Source organism: Micromys minutus, assembly GCF_963924665.1.
Source record: "Micromys minutus genome assembly, chromosome: 20".
NCBI classification, from domain to species: Eukaryota; Metazoa; Chordata; class Mammalia; order Rodentia; family Muridae; genus Micromys; species Micromys minutus.
Genome location: NC_137955.1, coordinates 15,327,226 through 15,343,924, shown reverse-complemented (window position 1 = coordinate 15,343,924; position 16,699 = coordinate 15,327,226). Strand labels below are relative to the sequence as shown.

At 42.7% G+C, this 16,699-nt stretch overlaps 1 protein-coding gene across 1 annotated transcript in view; it reads right to left on the bottom strand.

Moving 5' to 3' along the window:
* Positions 1-4,185: 4,185 nt before the first annotated feature.
* Positions 4,186-16,699, bottom strand: part of ARL15 (ARF like GTPase 15) — a 353,902-nt gene continuing 341,388 nt past the window's right edge. The window contains exon 5 of the mRNA XM_080933659.1: positions 4,186-6,860. Within this exon, the coding sequence (XP_080789785.1) occupies positions 6,708-6,860 (153 nt within the window). The 3' untranslated portion in view covers positions 4,186-6,707. The remainder of the gene's footprint in view (positions 6,861-16,699) is intronic.

Genomic DNA, 16,699 nt, shown 5'->3' with positions numbered 1-16,699 from the left:
GGTGGCATTAGCTAAGACTCGGTGTTTTACCTGTCTACTCTCCTTAATAGATTACTCTGAAGTAAATCTTGAGCATTACAGCACGTCATCCATAAGTACCTTGTCACGCACCACCGATTTAGCAAGGTTTCTTCTATAATATGCAGTCACAACTTTATCACAAGAGAAAATATCCTAGTGAATCACGTGGCTTAGTGCACACAATATCCAGGTATGCAGATGTTCCTCCAAGTGGCTCATATTCTATTTTTACATGTTTGTGACTATAAGCAGAATTTAAATAAGCCACACAGTCTGCAATTCTCTGATAGGACTCTTTGGACTTTTAATGTATGGTCCTCCATTGCTTTTTTTTCCTTCTTGCCATTTATTTAAGAACCAACTGATTTGTCAGTCACATTTCCAATAGTCTGGGGTTTGGTTATTTCGCGCCTCACTGAACAAGCGCCATATTCTGTCCCGTGCAATATTAGTGACATCCAGTTGCTCAGACTTGTGTCATCTGACAATGCCCTCTGGGTGGGAATAAAGGCCACCCAGGGCACGCCAGGTCTGCTTGCTTAGTATACTGAGAATCATTGATCAGGGCCATTATCCTACCAGGGCCCGAACTCCAATGAACCCATATATTTTAATAAATCAATTTTCATATAAATTTTGTTTATCTAAAAATTTGAGTGAATTGTAATACAAGAAAGTGAATGGAAATAGAGATGGTTTTATTTCTATTCAGTGTGTATGTGTGTGTGTGTGATTCACGCTATACACACTCAAAGCATGCACACAGGCGCCCACACACACCCACACCCTCCCACACACACACCCCCTCTCTCTCTCACACACACACATACACAAGAGCCTATATATGTGATGGACATTAGGACTATGTGTAACACAATATTTGCTGTGTTACATACATGCTTGCAGCAATGAGCCAGCAGAAGAGACAGTCCTAGCTTTATGAGGTTTTGTTTATAAAGAGGCTCAAGGAGACACAGCCCTTTCTATGACTGTCTGTGTTTAAGATATTAGGTGGCATTAAACATAATCCTAAATTAGGAGAACTGAAGACCAGGAATTAGAAACAAGAACAAATATTTTAATGTTAGAAAATGCCTCATTTAGTGTCTAGGCTCACAGAAATAATCCAACTTACTCAATGTTACAGGAATTAAAATTCTACAAAAGTGAAAAACAGTCCGCCAGTTACTGTTGTGTTTCTGGCATCTGACGCAACACCAGACACATAGTAGGGGCGACTGAGGCAACAAATACCTGAAAATGATTAAGGTCCAAAGTCCTAATCAGGAAATAAAAACCCTGAAAAGGAGAAGAGCAAGCTAGGCCCGGACATGCTGTCCCTTCAGAAGCTCCATTGAAACCGCTGACTCCCCACATCTAGAAAGTTGTAAAACAATTGGAGAACGGCCAGAGCCAAGCTTGACTTGCTCCAGAGAATGGAAATGACAGCCAGACTTACTGTTTGCATTCCTGTCTCTGCCTTTTGGTGAGCAGCCTCTGCTCCAAGCCGATTTTGTCTCTTAATTTACTCAGATATTTACGTCTAATGATTTAATGCATCACACCAATCTGGCCTGTGGGGGGCCCCTGACATGCACCTTTCAGACAGACCTTTACACATCGCCCACAAACCAAGCAGATACCACTCAATCCAACAGGAGCCTCTCAGGTGGGAACTGAGGTTTCATTTCTCACCCCAGAAACAACCTTCTTCCCAGACTCTGTTTGAAACCACTACCCCCACCCCCACATCTTCTGTAAACTTGTCCAGACATGGGGAGCATCATTAGGCCAGGTCCTGCAGTCCTTCCACTGCTTGCAAACCGATCATTTATAGGCATTTGGTGTATCGTCTGACATCTGTTTGATGCTGGAACTCCAGCTTGAGTCTCAATGAATCACTTGTCAGGGGCTGCAGCATGTGAAGCTGGGTCTCACACCTTTGGGAAGGCTGGCTGGGATGTAAGTGATCTTAGTTTTTCTTTTTTCTTTTTCTTTTTCCTTTCCAAACAACCCCCAGTGTTCACAAGGAAGCAGGGAAATAAGGGGAGGGGGCGGTGTGCAGAGAACCTGATGGTTATTCAAGGCTTATTTTATTCTGTCCCTAGAGGGCTTTATTCCCACCCCCTTTAGGGAAACACACAGCTCACTCAACTCTAGGGCTGGACTGCTACTGTCCAAAGAGCCTCATGGGGATATTTGTGTACAGTATTTTGAAAGCACCAGGCAGAGTGAGAGAATTTTGAAAAGGGAACAAGGAAAATTTCCATTCTTTGAATGTCTACATCAGATAACCCCCCCCCCCCAGTACTATTCACTGGTTGCATCCATGTTGGTCATGACGATCTAGAGCAGCAGGAGATGGAGGAGGGGTCAGAATTAAGACTGGGTTATAAACCTGTGTGAGACCAAGAAGATCTTTAGTCAAAAAGGTCCTTTCCTTCTTCACATTTACCCATGACCTCACAAGTCTATATGCCAAGCTAACAAAACATATGACAAGCAAATCTGCTCTGGAAATCACAAGGCCAACAGTAGTGTCTTGTAATTTTCATAGTAGCCCATGGAAATGTCAAAGAAAGAAAAAGAGGGAACTTTGAGAATACTGCAGAACAATGGCCTTGTGAATCTAGGATTCCCTTAAGAGCTCACCAATCATGGAACAGAGAAGGAGTGTATAAAAATGGGGTTGAAGCCCTGGAAGCCTTTCTTGTTTATAGGAAAGCCTGAAGCAAGGCATGGCATATGCTGGTGAGATTCTTCTTCATGATTTTTGTCTGCTTTGGTTAGGAAGAGGCTGTCATAGAGAACTTCTCCATGGTGGGAAGCTAAGGATCCCCAGGTCTGATGAATCAGTGGGGGTCGGGGGAGCTTTTCACAGAAGGGAAGGGTTTGGATTCAAAGAGAGTTAAGAAAGGGGAGGGGAAATGGATCTGCCATCTGAGGCTGAGTCCTACAGGGACTCTGCTTCTGCAATAGTGGGAGGGTGGGACAGGCAGTGCCAAAACCTGGGCTCATCTGTCACTTCAGGCATCTGAGTTGGAAACATTTAGTCCAGAGATGCAAATCATTTAATCACACTGACTCAATGCTGACCAAAAGTTGTGTGCTCTCGGGAGTCAGGAATTCCCCTACAAGATGTGGTAATACATTTCACAGCCTAACTGACTTCAGATCCTCCCCACCCAGGCTGCAGAACAAGGGAAGACAGGGAACCAGTATTACAAACTTTATGCATAACAAAGACTTATCCTCCCTCCAGACACTGAAATGAGGATTCCCAAGGGAGTAGACTCACTCCCAGCCCACCACCCCACATATGCTATCTCCTGTTGGTTTGCTACATTAGCTCAGGTAAAATGAAAAAGCCTTCTAACACTGGATCGAGCCAGCATGAATACTACATTTCCACTTGAGTCTGAGTCTGCAATCTGGACATTAAAAAGTACCCATGTGCTTCAAAATCTTGCATTCTGTCCACACTTGCCTGGGAAGATCTGAGATGATGGGGTGGCTGGCAAATTCAAACTCTCGGGGCCTAAGGGGTGCGTGTCAGGATAATGTTTTATGCTCAAAAGAAACATGAGCAAGAGTTTGAATTTTTCTTCTTTTATCATATAACTCCCCCTTTCTATTTCTCATCTTTTAGCCATCCATTTCTAATTTTTACTTTCCCATTTCCATCCTTAAAGACGGACATATGAGAGATGGCTAAGTGGTTAAGACAGACATACAAATGTATAGCACATCGTCCTAAGTTCATTCCAATGATCTTAACATCAATTTCCTAAGAGTGTGAAGACCATTGGAAGAAATAGTTGATTGCAGTCAGCTTGCAAAAACTGGCTTTCAGGAAAGATGTTGGAAGATGGTCCTTTGACTGAAGAATGACACGTCACATCCCTTCTCCGAGCTCCTTACTCCTCTGAAGGAATGGCTGCTAAATAGTAAGCTGCTACTCAAGTAGAATCAATGGGAAGACACTTGGCTTCTTTTTCTTTCAGGGTTCTCACAACAGCTTCAAAGGACACGTGTATTAATCATTTGTTTTGATTCAAGAGCAGCAGAACTTATTTTGAAAGCTTAAAGCAGGCAACACAAAGTAAACAGAAATCTGGGACTTTCAAATGCTGAGGCTGAAAAGAGTCAGTCTGGAAATGCCTGTTCTATGAAGCATTTATTTTTATTGCAAGACAGTGGAAATCATATAAATCATGAATCGGGCAAGTTCTTGTGACTTAGCGAATACCCACAGGAACCTGTCAACTTTCAAGTCCAGATAGAGTAAATCTCCATAGAAAGACAGGGTGCTACGGCAGCTGTCCAGCCACCAATACTGGAACGCATGGCAGGTACAAAGTCTTATATAAATTAATTGCCAGTATAAAAAAAGGCAACTGCTTTAGCTAAGAAGGTACAAAAACGGGTCACTTCCATAAATATAACAAGATGCTAGCTGAGGAAATGCACAACAGACTGTTTTCCTACATCTTTGAATCTGCAGACTAAGACACCTGTGGCACCTTACACAAAAGTAAGAACAAGACACATATTCCCTACACTTCCCTTTCCCCTCCCCCACCTGGGTTTCCCAAACACAGCAAATTCTAGGGTTACAGAGTCCAGGATGCCAAGAGGAAGCAGTAAGACAGCTCGCTGCGACCCGCTAGACAAAGAAAGAGCCGTATTGACAGTTGTAAAGCATTAGGCGTCAGACAGAAACTTGTCAAAAACAGCTGTTGTTGGGTACTGATTGATAATGTTTTCATTCTGACGGCTGCGACGCCTCAGACAGTCTCGGGGCTGCAGAGAAGCCCATCGCTGGCGCACATGAACACACACAGACAACGGGAAGTCATTTAACAGATGGCGAGGAACAGTCAGCCACAGGATCTTCAAAAGACAACATTCTACATTTAATGAACTTGCAGGGAGAGCAAAGCCTGAAAAAAAAAAATCACTTATTTATTTATTTTCACGGAAGGCGAGCAGGAGAGCACAAAATAAAAACAGGAATTGTGTGACTGGTCGTGGGAATTAAAGGTTTGTGCTGCCCCTGGATCATCGCACAGTTTTAAAAGTATTCAAGGATGCTTCAGACAAAATGAATCATCATGGGTCCTTCTCTGATCCATGCCATCTATATATTTAAAAAGGTTTAAAGAAGTGTGTTGTCTTTTTTGATAAAATCCAGTCACAAGATGAAATCACAAATACTGCATTTGAAAGCTGTGAGGAGTCTGAGGACTATCCTCTGGAGAGTCATAAGGTTTCCTGTCACCCTGTGATAAATATGGCATTAAGTCTGTGGCATCTGGGTATTAGTCTACACTACCTAAAAATGACAGACATGTTTTTTACTGCTTGGGTACAGGAGCAGTGTTCTATCATTTGACCACTTAGGATTTCAGTGAGTGGTCAAGTGTCTACAAGATATGCCAAAGAATAGTTAGTTCATCTATGAACCTGAATATTCATAGATTAGTCCTGATTTAAAAAAAGGTCAAAGGTGCTAAATCTTACTAAAACTGTACATTTTATTCTAGGAAATTTTATCATTTAAATTAAGTGAAAAAAAATTAGTTTCAAAGACTGACTCTATTTATTTGCTGTAGCCCAGTATACTCTAAGGGCATACTGACACCCCTGAAAATAGAGGTTTATAATAAAAATACTGACAGACCTTTAACTACAAAATGGAGGCCTGAGCAGAATCCCCTAAGTGACATTAGCGTTTGATGAATAAATAACGGGTTCGTCTTTGAGCTTCATCAAATCCACGGCAGCTTAAGTCCTAACTGTGAATTACACTTCGGCTGTTATGCTCATTATTCAAAAAGCTATTTCCCGAATTTCATTTAAACATTTCTGATTTTTAGGAAAAGCAAATGCTTATGTTGTAGCTTGGTTTTATGCAGACTAATGACTCCCTTAAGAAATATTTGAGGAGTTGATTAAATTCAAATCAGCGATGCCTATTTTTGCCTAAACTGGCTCCTACTCCCTTGGCTAGGATGTCCTCCTCCTAAGGCAGGGGACAGGGCTGTAGGCAGGATCAAGCAATTCTTGCATGTTTACTTTCTAGATTTTTCAGAGCCAGTCTTAGGAGAAGATGATTGGGTTCGGGGCGGCCATTTTTTTTTTTTTTCACTCAGCCTACAAAGTCAACATCTGCACACACACAAGAAAATATAGAAAACCAGACGCGATAAAATAAAATGTAAAATACTCGAATCCCTAGGAGATCATGGAAATATCAATAAAGTATACATCGTGTGGAGTCTCAGTTAAAAATCTTCCAATCCCAAGTCCAGGAAAGTTAGTGAAGACATGTGAGCCTCTCTGAGGTCTTCAGAAGGGGCTTCATTTCCATGAGCCGTGAGCTCCATCCATGTTAGCACAAAGCAGAGAAGAGATTCTTAGACCAACAGAAGGAAGAGACATGCGGGGAAGATAATTAGTGGTAAACAGAGACGCAATTCCCTCTCAGTAGTGTGTACTTGACGTTAATGCCGATGATGATCCACTTGCCTTACAGAACAGTCACGTTAACAGAGACACGAGAGTCTGAAATAGCTAGAGGAAAACAGATACCGAGGCCCTGACAGTCTCGACACCAACGTGGGATCAGGATGGGGAATGAACATGATGGGTTCAAGGCTTTCCTGGAACTTTTGGGTCGGGTCTCACATTCTCATTGCCTCGTGGTCTTTTTCTTCTAACAAGTTTATGAGCTGGGAGAAGCTGTCCTTCAGTGCGTCCACATCATCCAGAGAGCAGGGCTGAAGAATCCAGCGCTTCCCACGCGCCAGTGGTTCGAGTTCAAAATACTTTTTGATCTGAAGAGGGAAAGAGAGATATGTTAATAACTGTATCAGGACCTTTTCCCAATAAGACCCTAAGTGATGAAGGGCTCGGTGGCTGTGTATTAAGTGGAATTTATATAAGCAGTCAGGCATTTCTAAGACTTTCAGTCCATAGCTGGCTTTCACAGGGCTATATCTTGTAACCTGGGAGTGTTTTCTTTAGGTGCAGGTGACCTGCTTGCAAGCCACCATTCCAAACTTTACACTCAGCCACATGGGAGTTCTTATGAAGTCTGAGGAAGAATTGCAGACACCAGTGAGAAACACAGAGAACACCACAAAGATTCCATTTGTTCTGACGACTGCTGGTGATGGAATGCCTGCTGTCTCTCCCTGAAAATGTATGGATCCTATAAACCTCTTCATACAGATGTCTGGAGCACAAAGCACATAAAAATCAACCAACTAACCACCTCCACCACCACCACAAAAAACAACAACAAAACCCCCAACCAAAACAACCCCAAAGTCCTCGATGTCAGTGATGTTATAAATTTCTAGTTGACAGGTCTGAGGGCTAGGGAAGATCTTCTGGAAGAATGAACAGGAGCCAAAGGTGCAGATGTTCAAGCATCACACAGACAAGTTTAGATAAACTAACTGATTTACACATGTGCACTGAGTCTCACAGGTCTGCTCCTGCCTCTCCGGTCCTGAATTTGCTGGGCGTGAACGATCCAATCCCTGACTGAATCAGTTTTACACCACTAGGGTTCACAGAAATACTGGTGCTCTGTTCTGGAGGAATAAGGGGAGGTAAAAAGTTCTTTTGGCCCTCACTCATTCATACACAGCAGGCTAAATTTTTGTCCTTTATCACCAAGCAAGGTTTCCAGAAAACCTTTTGCCACTCTCAAATATTTCATTTCGCCATCATAAAGGCCAGAAGATGGTTACCAGCAGAACTATCTGTCCAAACCAGCTCAGACAAGCAAGGAAACAGATTCAAGACTGTAGAGGGTTTTGTCCGTGGTGTGTGTCTTTTGTTTGTTTTTGCCTTTTGAAACAGGGTCTCACTATCTCTAACTAGTCTGGAACTCCTCAAACTTGTAGCCAATCCTCTTGTATCTGACCCTAAAGTACTGGGATTAAGATGTTTGACTAAGAATTACCAAATGTTGTATTACTGAAATAAAATTAATGCTAAAACATTATAGCTCAAGAGTATTTCTAAACGTCCTCTCATAAAGGCTGATCATGATGGCTGGCACATACCTTTACCACTAGTACTCGGGAGGCAGAGGCAGGCTGATCTCTGTGAGTTGAGTTTCTAGGCCAGGCAGGGCAACATATTGAGACACTGTTTCAAAAACCCACATGCATAAAAGTCCTCCCATACATGCAAACTGACAACAAATGCCTTTTGCCATCTTTTAAAGAAGCCTAGGACAATTGAAGGGCCTCTTAGCTTAAATTCTGAAGCTTAAATGTCGATTCATCTTATTCATAGATCAGAAAACGATGGCTCAGAAAATGGGCCAGAACAATTTTTCATCCAAATTACTGAACATATCACTTGAAGAGAAGACAAACTTGGGGGTTGGGGAGATGGCTAAGCGGGTAACGTGCTGGCTGAGACATGTGAGGACCAGGATTTGGATCCCCAGAACCTGTGTAAATGCTTGGTGGGAGTAGCAGCCTATAATTCCAGCACCCCAGAAGACTAACAAAGGGATCCCTAGAGTAAGTTGGCGAGCTAGGCTAGCTGAATCTGAGTTCTGTTCTGGGCACAAGATCTGCCTCAATGAATAATAGAGACAGTGGCTGAGAAAGACCCAGTGTCACACTTGGAACTCTTACCAGTACCACACACATACATAAACATGCATATACACATAATATACATACAGAGATATGTCAAAGTTCAAAACAAACAAAACCTGACACCCCAAAACAGCAAACCAAACCAAACGAGAACCCTCCCACCCCAACTCCATCCTCATCATTTTTCTTTCTGGATATAGAAAATGATTTCCCTCCAAGAGAACCTTAAGGGGCTTTGTATAATAACTACCAATTCCTGAGGCTAATCCTGGTCACAGAGGGAAGAGCTGACGGGGAAGCCCTTGGGGAGCAGGCGGGTAGAGAGCTGCAGAAGGGATAGGTAGGGATAGGGTAACTGCCACAGTTGGGGGACAGGGCTTCCCCAAAGGGTGTAAATCTAAACCTTGCTTAAGATCTGCCCTTCCTTCTACTGTTGCAGGGAAGAGCCGTGCTTTGATCAGTAAGGCTTCCCACCCAAAGATGATCAATAGGTAATATTCACCTGACACTTTATAAGCTTAAATCAAAAGGGCAGCCTTTTAAATAATGACAGTTGGGGAGGGACACTGGGAGTGCATACCTTTAATCCCCAGGGTGCAGAGGCAGGTAGATCTCTGAGCTCGAGGCCTGCCTGGACTAAAGGGTCTAGGTCTAGGTTCTGGTCTAGGACAACTAGGTCTACACAGAAAAACCCTACCTGGAGAAACATATTAATAATGGTGATGATGATAATTGGAAAGAGCACTGATAATGTGAAATTCAGTAATAAAAAGCAATAAGTAGGAAAATGTATCACATTAGCAAGATTTCTTCAGAGGGGTTCATTTAAAAGTTGCACAGAATCAAGCTGGGTGGCGTGGTGGTGCACACCTTTAATCCCAGCACTCGGAAGATAATTATCTGAAGCAGATAATTATCTGAGTTGAGGCCAGACTGTTTTATACAGTGAGTTTCAGGCCAGCCAGGAAGACAGGAAAGGCAAAACAAAATAAACCAAAACAACCCCAAAACCAAACCAAACCAAACCAAACCAAACCAAACCAAACCAAACCAAACCAAACCAAACCAAACCAAACCAAACCAAACCAAAGCACACAGATTCCTCCTTACAGAAGAACTGTAGCTATTTTAACAACAATGTGGAGTTCAATGATTGCCAAGTAACTGGTCACAGTTCAGATTCCCGACACATAAAACCTAGTGAGCTCTAGCTGGTTTCTCACGGAGCACACTTGGAGGAGAGCAAAGATGTCTAAAGGTAGGTTTCACAGACTCCTGAACAGAAAGAAATGGAAGCTACAAAGAGAAGGTGGTCACCAGATAGAGAAACTGTGGCGTTAAGCTGACAAATACTGTGGAGTAACTTGAGATTTTTGGCACTGTAACCTAAGTGGGGACCTAATGGTGCCATAGCCACCCAGCTAGTCCTCGAGGGATTCCATACACTTTATAAGTCTTAAAACAAGACTGGATCCCTAGATGCCACAGACCTCAGATTTCTCTGCTGACAGAACGCAGCTTCTCGCAGTCAGGGTTTCGGGTTCTTAACACGATGCCTGTGAGGCTGTCTACTCTAGCCCTAAATGCTCTCAGAATAAATTTCAATTTCGCTTTCTTATCCTCACCCAACTTTGGATTTTACTTCCCCAGCATTATCCCAATTAAACGTCCTGTCATGCTGACTCATTAGCGGCGTGTTCTTATCTTTATATTGACGATCATGTTGCATTTGGATCTGAGTTTCCTTTAAAATGTGAAGCAGTGCCCCCGAGAGGAGGACTGTCATTCAAGACTGTTTTCTTATTAAGAGACAAGTTCTAAATATGAGCCTAAGTCTTTTGAAACACTTTCCCTGCTGCGTACATGTCGCGGTCAGTTGAAAGTGCTAGACGGAGGAGGTGGCATTTGACGGAGTGACATCAGGACGAAGCTGCCTGGCAACCTGTGGTCAGTTAGCTATTTTCGGGATAGTCTCAGAGTGGGCATTCATGTGTAGCCATGTGTCCACCCTAGAGATAGAAAAACAAAGCCACCGAAAGTAGCCACTCTATTTTAGCTCTGCCACCAGAGCCCGTCTTCCCTCATGCTTGGTGGGTGATCTGCGTGACGAAATTCTATCCTTTACACATTGAATCCACCACGCCGTCTTTTTATAACAGAAGACATGGCGGTTCTGTTGCTGCTAATGGTAGTAGCAGCTGTTAAACTCTTGAGACGTCACACGTCACAGAAATCCCTTTCCCGGGCCTGGGCACGGCCATTACCTTTCCTTCAGTAGTGAAACCTTAAGACAGTCCTTCCCTGGTTCCAGGGTCACAAACTCGATTGTGATGACGCTCTCTGGGTTACCCTCTTCACTTTAACATATCTTAGGTTCAATTTCTGACTTTTTAGAAGGCATGTTCAGTTTCTAACTCTAATCACTGGCCTTTCCTTCTTCAATGCCTGCAAACTTCCTTTTACTTATAGTGATAAACTCTTTGCTTCCTGTTTTTGTAATTGAGGCCTGTACGGAGTATGTGCCCACGGGTGACCTAGTTTTCTCTTCTTTTCTTTGGTAAGCCAAGGTGGGGATGCTGGAGCATGGCTGGCTTTGTGTTTTACGTGAAATACATGTAGGTTCTGAGCTTGGCTATTTATGAACAGAGCTCTGACCCACATGAATGTGTGGTTAGACATTAAAGACAGAGTCGGGGAGTAACATCGTATCATGTGGGGCTGACCATGTTGCCGTCAAACTATGACATCTCTCATTCCAGAGAATTAAATGCTATAAGCACCCGTTGGTAAATGTGAAAGCTAAAGATACCCAGACATCACCTGGGTGGACCTGGCCTGTTGAGAACCGCCTACCCAGTCCCTGTGGTGCCTTTTATACCTGCCTGGGGCCATTGATAGAAGCTGAGTATTTCCCTCTCATGTACATCCCCAGATCTAAAAGAACCACAAGTGCTTCCTTTGCCTAACACTAGTGGACTTCAAGTGGCTTTTCTTAAGTCTGTAGATGGCTGTGACAGCTTAGGGTGGAAGGTCTCAAGCACTCTGTTAAACTTTGGTAGTTTAGGTTGTACAGGCTGGCTTCCTGGAACACTTTATTCACACACCTACCATCTTTTGTGCAAGACTGAAGAGGCTGTGCAACAGCGGTGGGAGTATGCTGTGACAAGCCACCATCCCAGTGTGCTGTCTGCAGTGACTGAGGAGGTAGAATGTAGGGCTGTAAACAGACAAGACAAAATCTCAAGCAGAAGGAGCAACAGCCTGGTTGGATTTCTGTCTCTAGCCCTTCTAGACTCAGGGCATTGCAGGCTAGTGATCCAGGCAGGGGCTTTTCACTGATCACAAATGGCTGGATAGTAGCATGTCGTTTCCTTACTCATTCCTGCTCTGTGAGTATTCTTTAGCCAGAAGCAAGAAAAACAGCTGATTCAAATAGAAGGCAATAGGGTGATTTAGGTTTAGTTCTTGTATTATGGGAAAGGATTTGATAAGCATTCTGTTAGGGGGCTGCTAAAGAGACTTCAGAAATAGGAGCATATTCTTTTTCATCTCTGGAAAGGGGATCTGCTCCTGGAAACAAACATGACAGTGATGACAGCAGAAGCAGAAGGCCCAGAGAATGAACCACACAGCCTGAGTGTGTGTGGTGGCACACACCTTTAATGCTATTGCTCAGGAGGTGGAGGCAGTTGGATCTCTGTGAGTTCAAGGCCAGCTTAGTCTACACAGAGAGTCCCAGGCTCACTTATGGATGATATAGAGAGTCCTTGTCTCAAAAAACAAACATCAAACCAAAATCCGTAATTGTGGGACTTTGTATATAGAAGGCTACCTGGGAATGCAACCGAGTCAGTGATGGAACCTTATTGTTTTCCACAGTGTAGGTGGTTTCTTCTGCTGTTTGTCTGTTTTGCTCTAATCTGGTAACAGGAGGCAAACTCTGGGTCTTGCATATGCTAGGGAGGTCCTCCAGCCCCGAGCTCACATCCCTTAACAGTAGTTTCTGAGGTAGTTAGGGATATATGACCTTATTGCTCTAATTTCAAAGTCGCCAAGAGGACCTGTGTTGACTGCACTTTTGTATGGCCTTTCCCATGACTGCTAAGGAAGGAGTTTGCTCATCTCTATCCTGGCACCTAGCTTTCATCTTTTCAGTAGATGAACCTTGGTAATAACAGAGAAAAGCTTTTTTAGTACTTGTAAATTTCCTCCTGAGTCATATGCTGGAGGCTGTTGGTACCAGGACTAGCAACAGCTGACCGTGTGTCTTCTCTTTGAAGCTCTGGGGATGAAGATGGTGAACTAAGTAAGTCATGAAATCATCAATGTTTTGGAGTATTCTTAGACCCCCCCCCCCCAAATCTTCAAATGCAACTCACCAGTCTTTTTCTTTTCCTTCCTAGAGTCAGGTGCCAAACTGTTACCCATTGGGGGAAAAACCCACATCTTTGCCTGTGTGCTTGAAAAGGGGCTTCTCTAGCTCTGCTGCCTTGATTTTGGGATTCCAGGGAGAGGCAGGCTTAAATTGGTAACTTTCACCAGAGTCTGTGCCCATGCAGAGGTTCCAGGTTAGATCTGGAGACAGCGGTGGGATATCATTTAGATTCTTCAGAGTACACTGTTGGCAGCTTGTTGAAAGAAAGGTTGGTCCAGAGGCTGGCGAGAATGTGGTTGGGGGAGGGGGTTGTAAGCTGGTACAACCACTCTGGAAATCAGTCTAGTGGTTCCTAAGAAAACCGGAAATAGAACTACCTGAGGACCCAGCTATACCACTCCTGGGCATATACCAAAAAGATGCTCCATCTTTCACTGTATTGCTTGGAGCATCTTGAAATCCTTAGAAAGGCACTAAATATGTTCATCAAGGACATAAATAACACAGTCAAAATCGACATGTAACGTTCCCAATGATACTGCACAGAATGGACACTGACTTTTAACTGAATACTAGTAAGGAGCACAAAGTGACCACTGATGGATTACAATTCAGTGTTACTTGGGGAGTGTGCGCAGAGTGGATGCTTGCTTTGAACTGGACTTTGTGTGATATGCTCCTTGGAAGGATCACAAGCCAGACAAATGACTTAAGGTTATTACCTGTGAGTAAGCTTTGCCTTTATTATGTCTCCTTCTCAAGCCAGTAACCTCTGTTGTATACAGGATGTTGTATTCGTTAGAACAATAATTATCTAGAAACCCAGTTTCCCATTGCATAGGGAACTTACTTAGCATGTCCCAGAATGGACAAAGACAATGATCTCATTTCTTTGTCGGTAGAAGTCAAAGCTGATTGGCATTACCAGATGTGCTTTATCTGCTAATCTAGACATTCAGCACAAACTTCCTCTATTTTCTATTATGCCCAAGGGGCTTGTTTTATTAAAACAAACAAACAAACAAACAAACAACAACAGCAAACCCTGCTTATTGGATTACCGCACAAGAGGCAAAGGTAGGTAAGTTGCTTCTGACTGATGAAAGAGATTTAGTATTCTGGTATCCAAACCTCCTCCACTACCTTTGCAGTATCTGACCTCTGCAACATCCAGGGATTCCAACCTGCAGGCTGAAACTCCTGCTTCTAGATGGAGGTTCTTCTATCACAGATAGAAAGATCAGCTTACAGGTACAACTTCCCAAAACAAACAAACACACACACACACACACACACACACACACACACACACACACACACACACATCACTTTTTGAGGCAGGATTTTGATTGGTAGCTCAGGCTGACCTAGAACTCCTTATGTAGACCAGGCTGGTCTGTAGAGATCTACCTGCCTCTGCCTCCCCAGGACTGAGAGTAGAAGTGTGTACCACCAAGCCTTCCCCTAACCCATTATCTTTTAAAACATGGCTGAAGGCTTATTAGCTCAAAAGGAGACCTTAGAAGTACAGGAAAAAAAATACTTCTGATTGGGAGTGGTGGTGATGGGGAACAGCAGCCTTTGTGGAACATCATTCCCACACCCAGGCACCAGAATTCCTTATAAATAAAGTTTTACGGGAAGAGGGCATGCTCACTCACTTAGATATTATCTATGGCCGCTTTTATGCTACAACTGCAAATTTGGTTAATTGCCACAGAGACAGACAGCATGGCACACAGCCTGGAATGTTCACCGCCCAAGCTCTGGCTTAGAAATCCTGTGTTGTGTTCTTTGCAACAGGTAAGCACAGGAGCTCGTGGTCTGTGCAACAAGCCTCTGGGGTGGTTTGATCTGATCCTGCTGGACCACTTCTTCCTCACTTGGACTCACACGTCACTGAGATGAAGATTTTGCTGTTCCCAACGTGGCCAAGGCTCCAGTTATAATGTCAGATGTGAAAACTGCAGTGGAGCTAGTTGGTTTGCTGTTTCTAAGCAAAACCATATTTTAATTCCTTTTTATGTTCAGCCTGATTGGTCTTCATGAGACCATGAGACCATGTAGAGAGTTCCAAAATGCCTATTCAGGGTACACGGAACATTTCTGCCAAGTGCCCTATCAACACACCCCAATAGGCATACAGCCTTGTCATCTGTCACCTTGAGAATTTTGGTGTCCTTTAAGGATGGCTCTTCGTACACAGAGATACTAGCTACCTCTCCTTGCAGTTTTAGAATAAAAACATAATTTACTAAATGTATACTGCCTAAGCCTAGTTTGTTTTTTAACATTTGGTGGTTAATTTAAAACTTTAGTATTAATCCATAAGCCTTTTAAATTCAGGGTAGCTATAAGACTTTTCAGGTTCACTTATAAAGAAGTATTGTAACCTTTTATTAATTCAGTACATTTAGTTATGTCCTTTTAAAACATCCAGAATGTGTAGCAATAAGAATATCCTTAAGTAGTTGTGAACCCTTAAAGTTTTTTTCTGTCAAGTTATTCAATGACTGTCAAATTCTAGAATAATATAAATTCTATAAGTGGACACCTTCTCTGGAGATTCTCATTGCCTTTATTACTTGGCTGGACCTGTTATCTTTTAGCAAACATATTCACATTTGGCTTTACAAATATTGTTACCTTTTAGTGATGTGCACTTTGGTGATTTCTCCAGTCTCTCGCTCACTCATGGTCACACAGTCATGAAATAAGCATCACTATCTAGTTCTAGAATATTCCACCTAGAAAGGGAACTCCTTATTAGCAATCACATCTCAGCTCTGATTTCAGCAAGTCCCCAAGGGGTTCTAATTTGCTTTTTCAATTAAAGCTCTGTATGCTCTGAACATTTTACATAAAGACTGGCTTCTTTCAGTGTTTTGTGGTACACACACACACACACACACACACACACACACACACACACACACACACAGAGTCCTGTGTCTTGTCTCCTTCTTGTGGCTGAATCACGTTCCAGGACATGAACAGGTCTTACTTCATTGATCCAGACATTTGGGTTAGTTCTACTTTCTGGCTATTGGGAATGATATTGACATGAAACCTGTCCAAGTTCTTGTAGAAATACATTTTCATTTCCCCTATACCTTTTCTATGAGTAAAATTTCTAAAGTTATCTGTTCAGTCTATGTGGCCAAATGCTTCTGCATCTGTTGTGAGGATATGGATTCTGCATATTGTTTTCTGTATATGAGAACAGCCTTGTATTCCCGACATAAATTCGACTTGGTCACACAAATATTTTTTTTCTTTTATATATGTTCCTGGGCTTATTTGCTAGTATTTGGAATAGTGCTGTGTGTATATGTGTGTACCTGCATATATACATACATATATACATACTCAATGTACATGGCTGCTGTTCCCCCATGTGGAGGTCAGAGTACTTGTGAGAGCTGGTTCTTTTTCCCATGGTATCCCTAGGTATCCTAGGTCTCTCTAGTTTTCCTAATCTCCATCCTATTTAATTCTGGACTCATTTCTCTTGTTTTTCCTCCCACTTGCTCTGACTTTATATTGCATTTTTCCTTAGATTCTTAAGCTTGAGCCAACTTCTACTTTTTGTTTTTATATTTTAATTAGTCCTCTGATAATTCTGTACAAAGCGTTTTGATCATATTTACCTTCCCAGATTTAACTCTGCTCT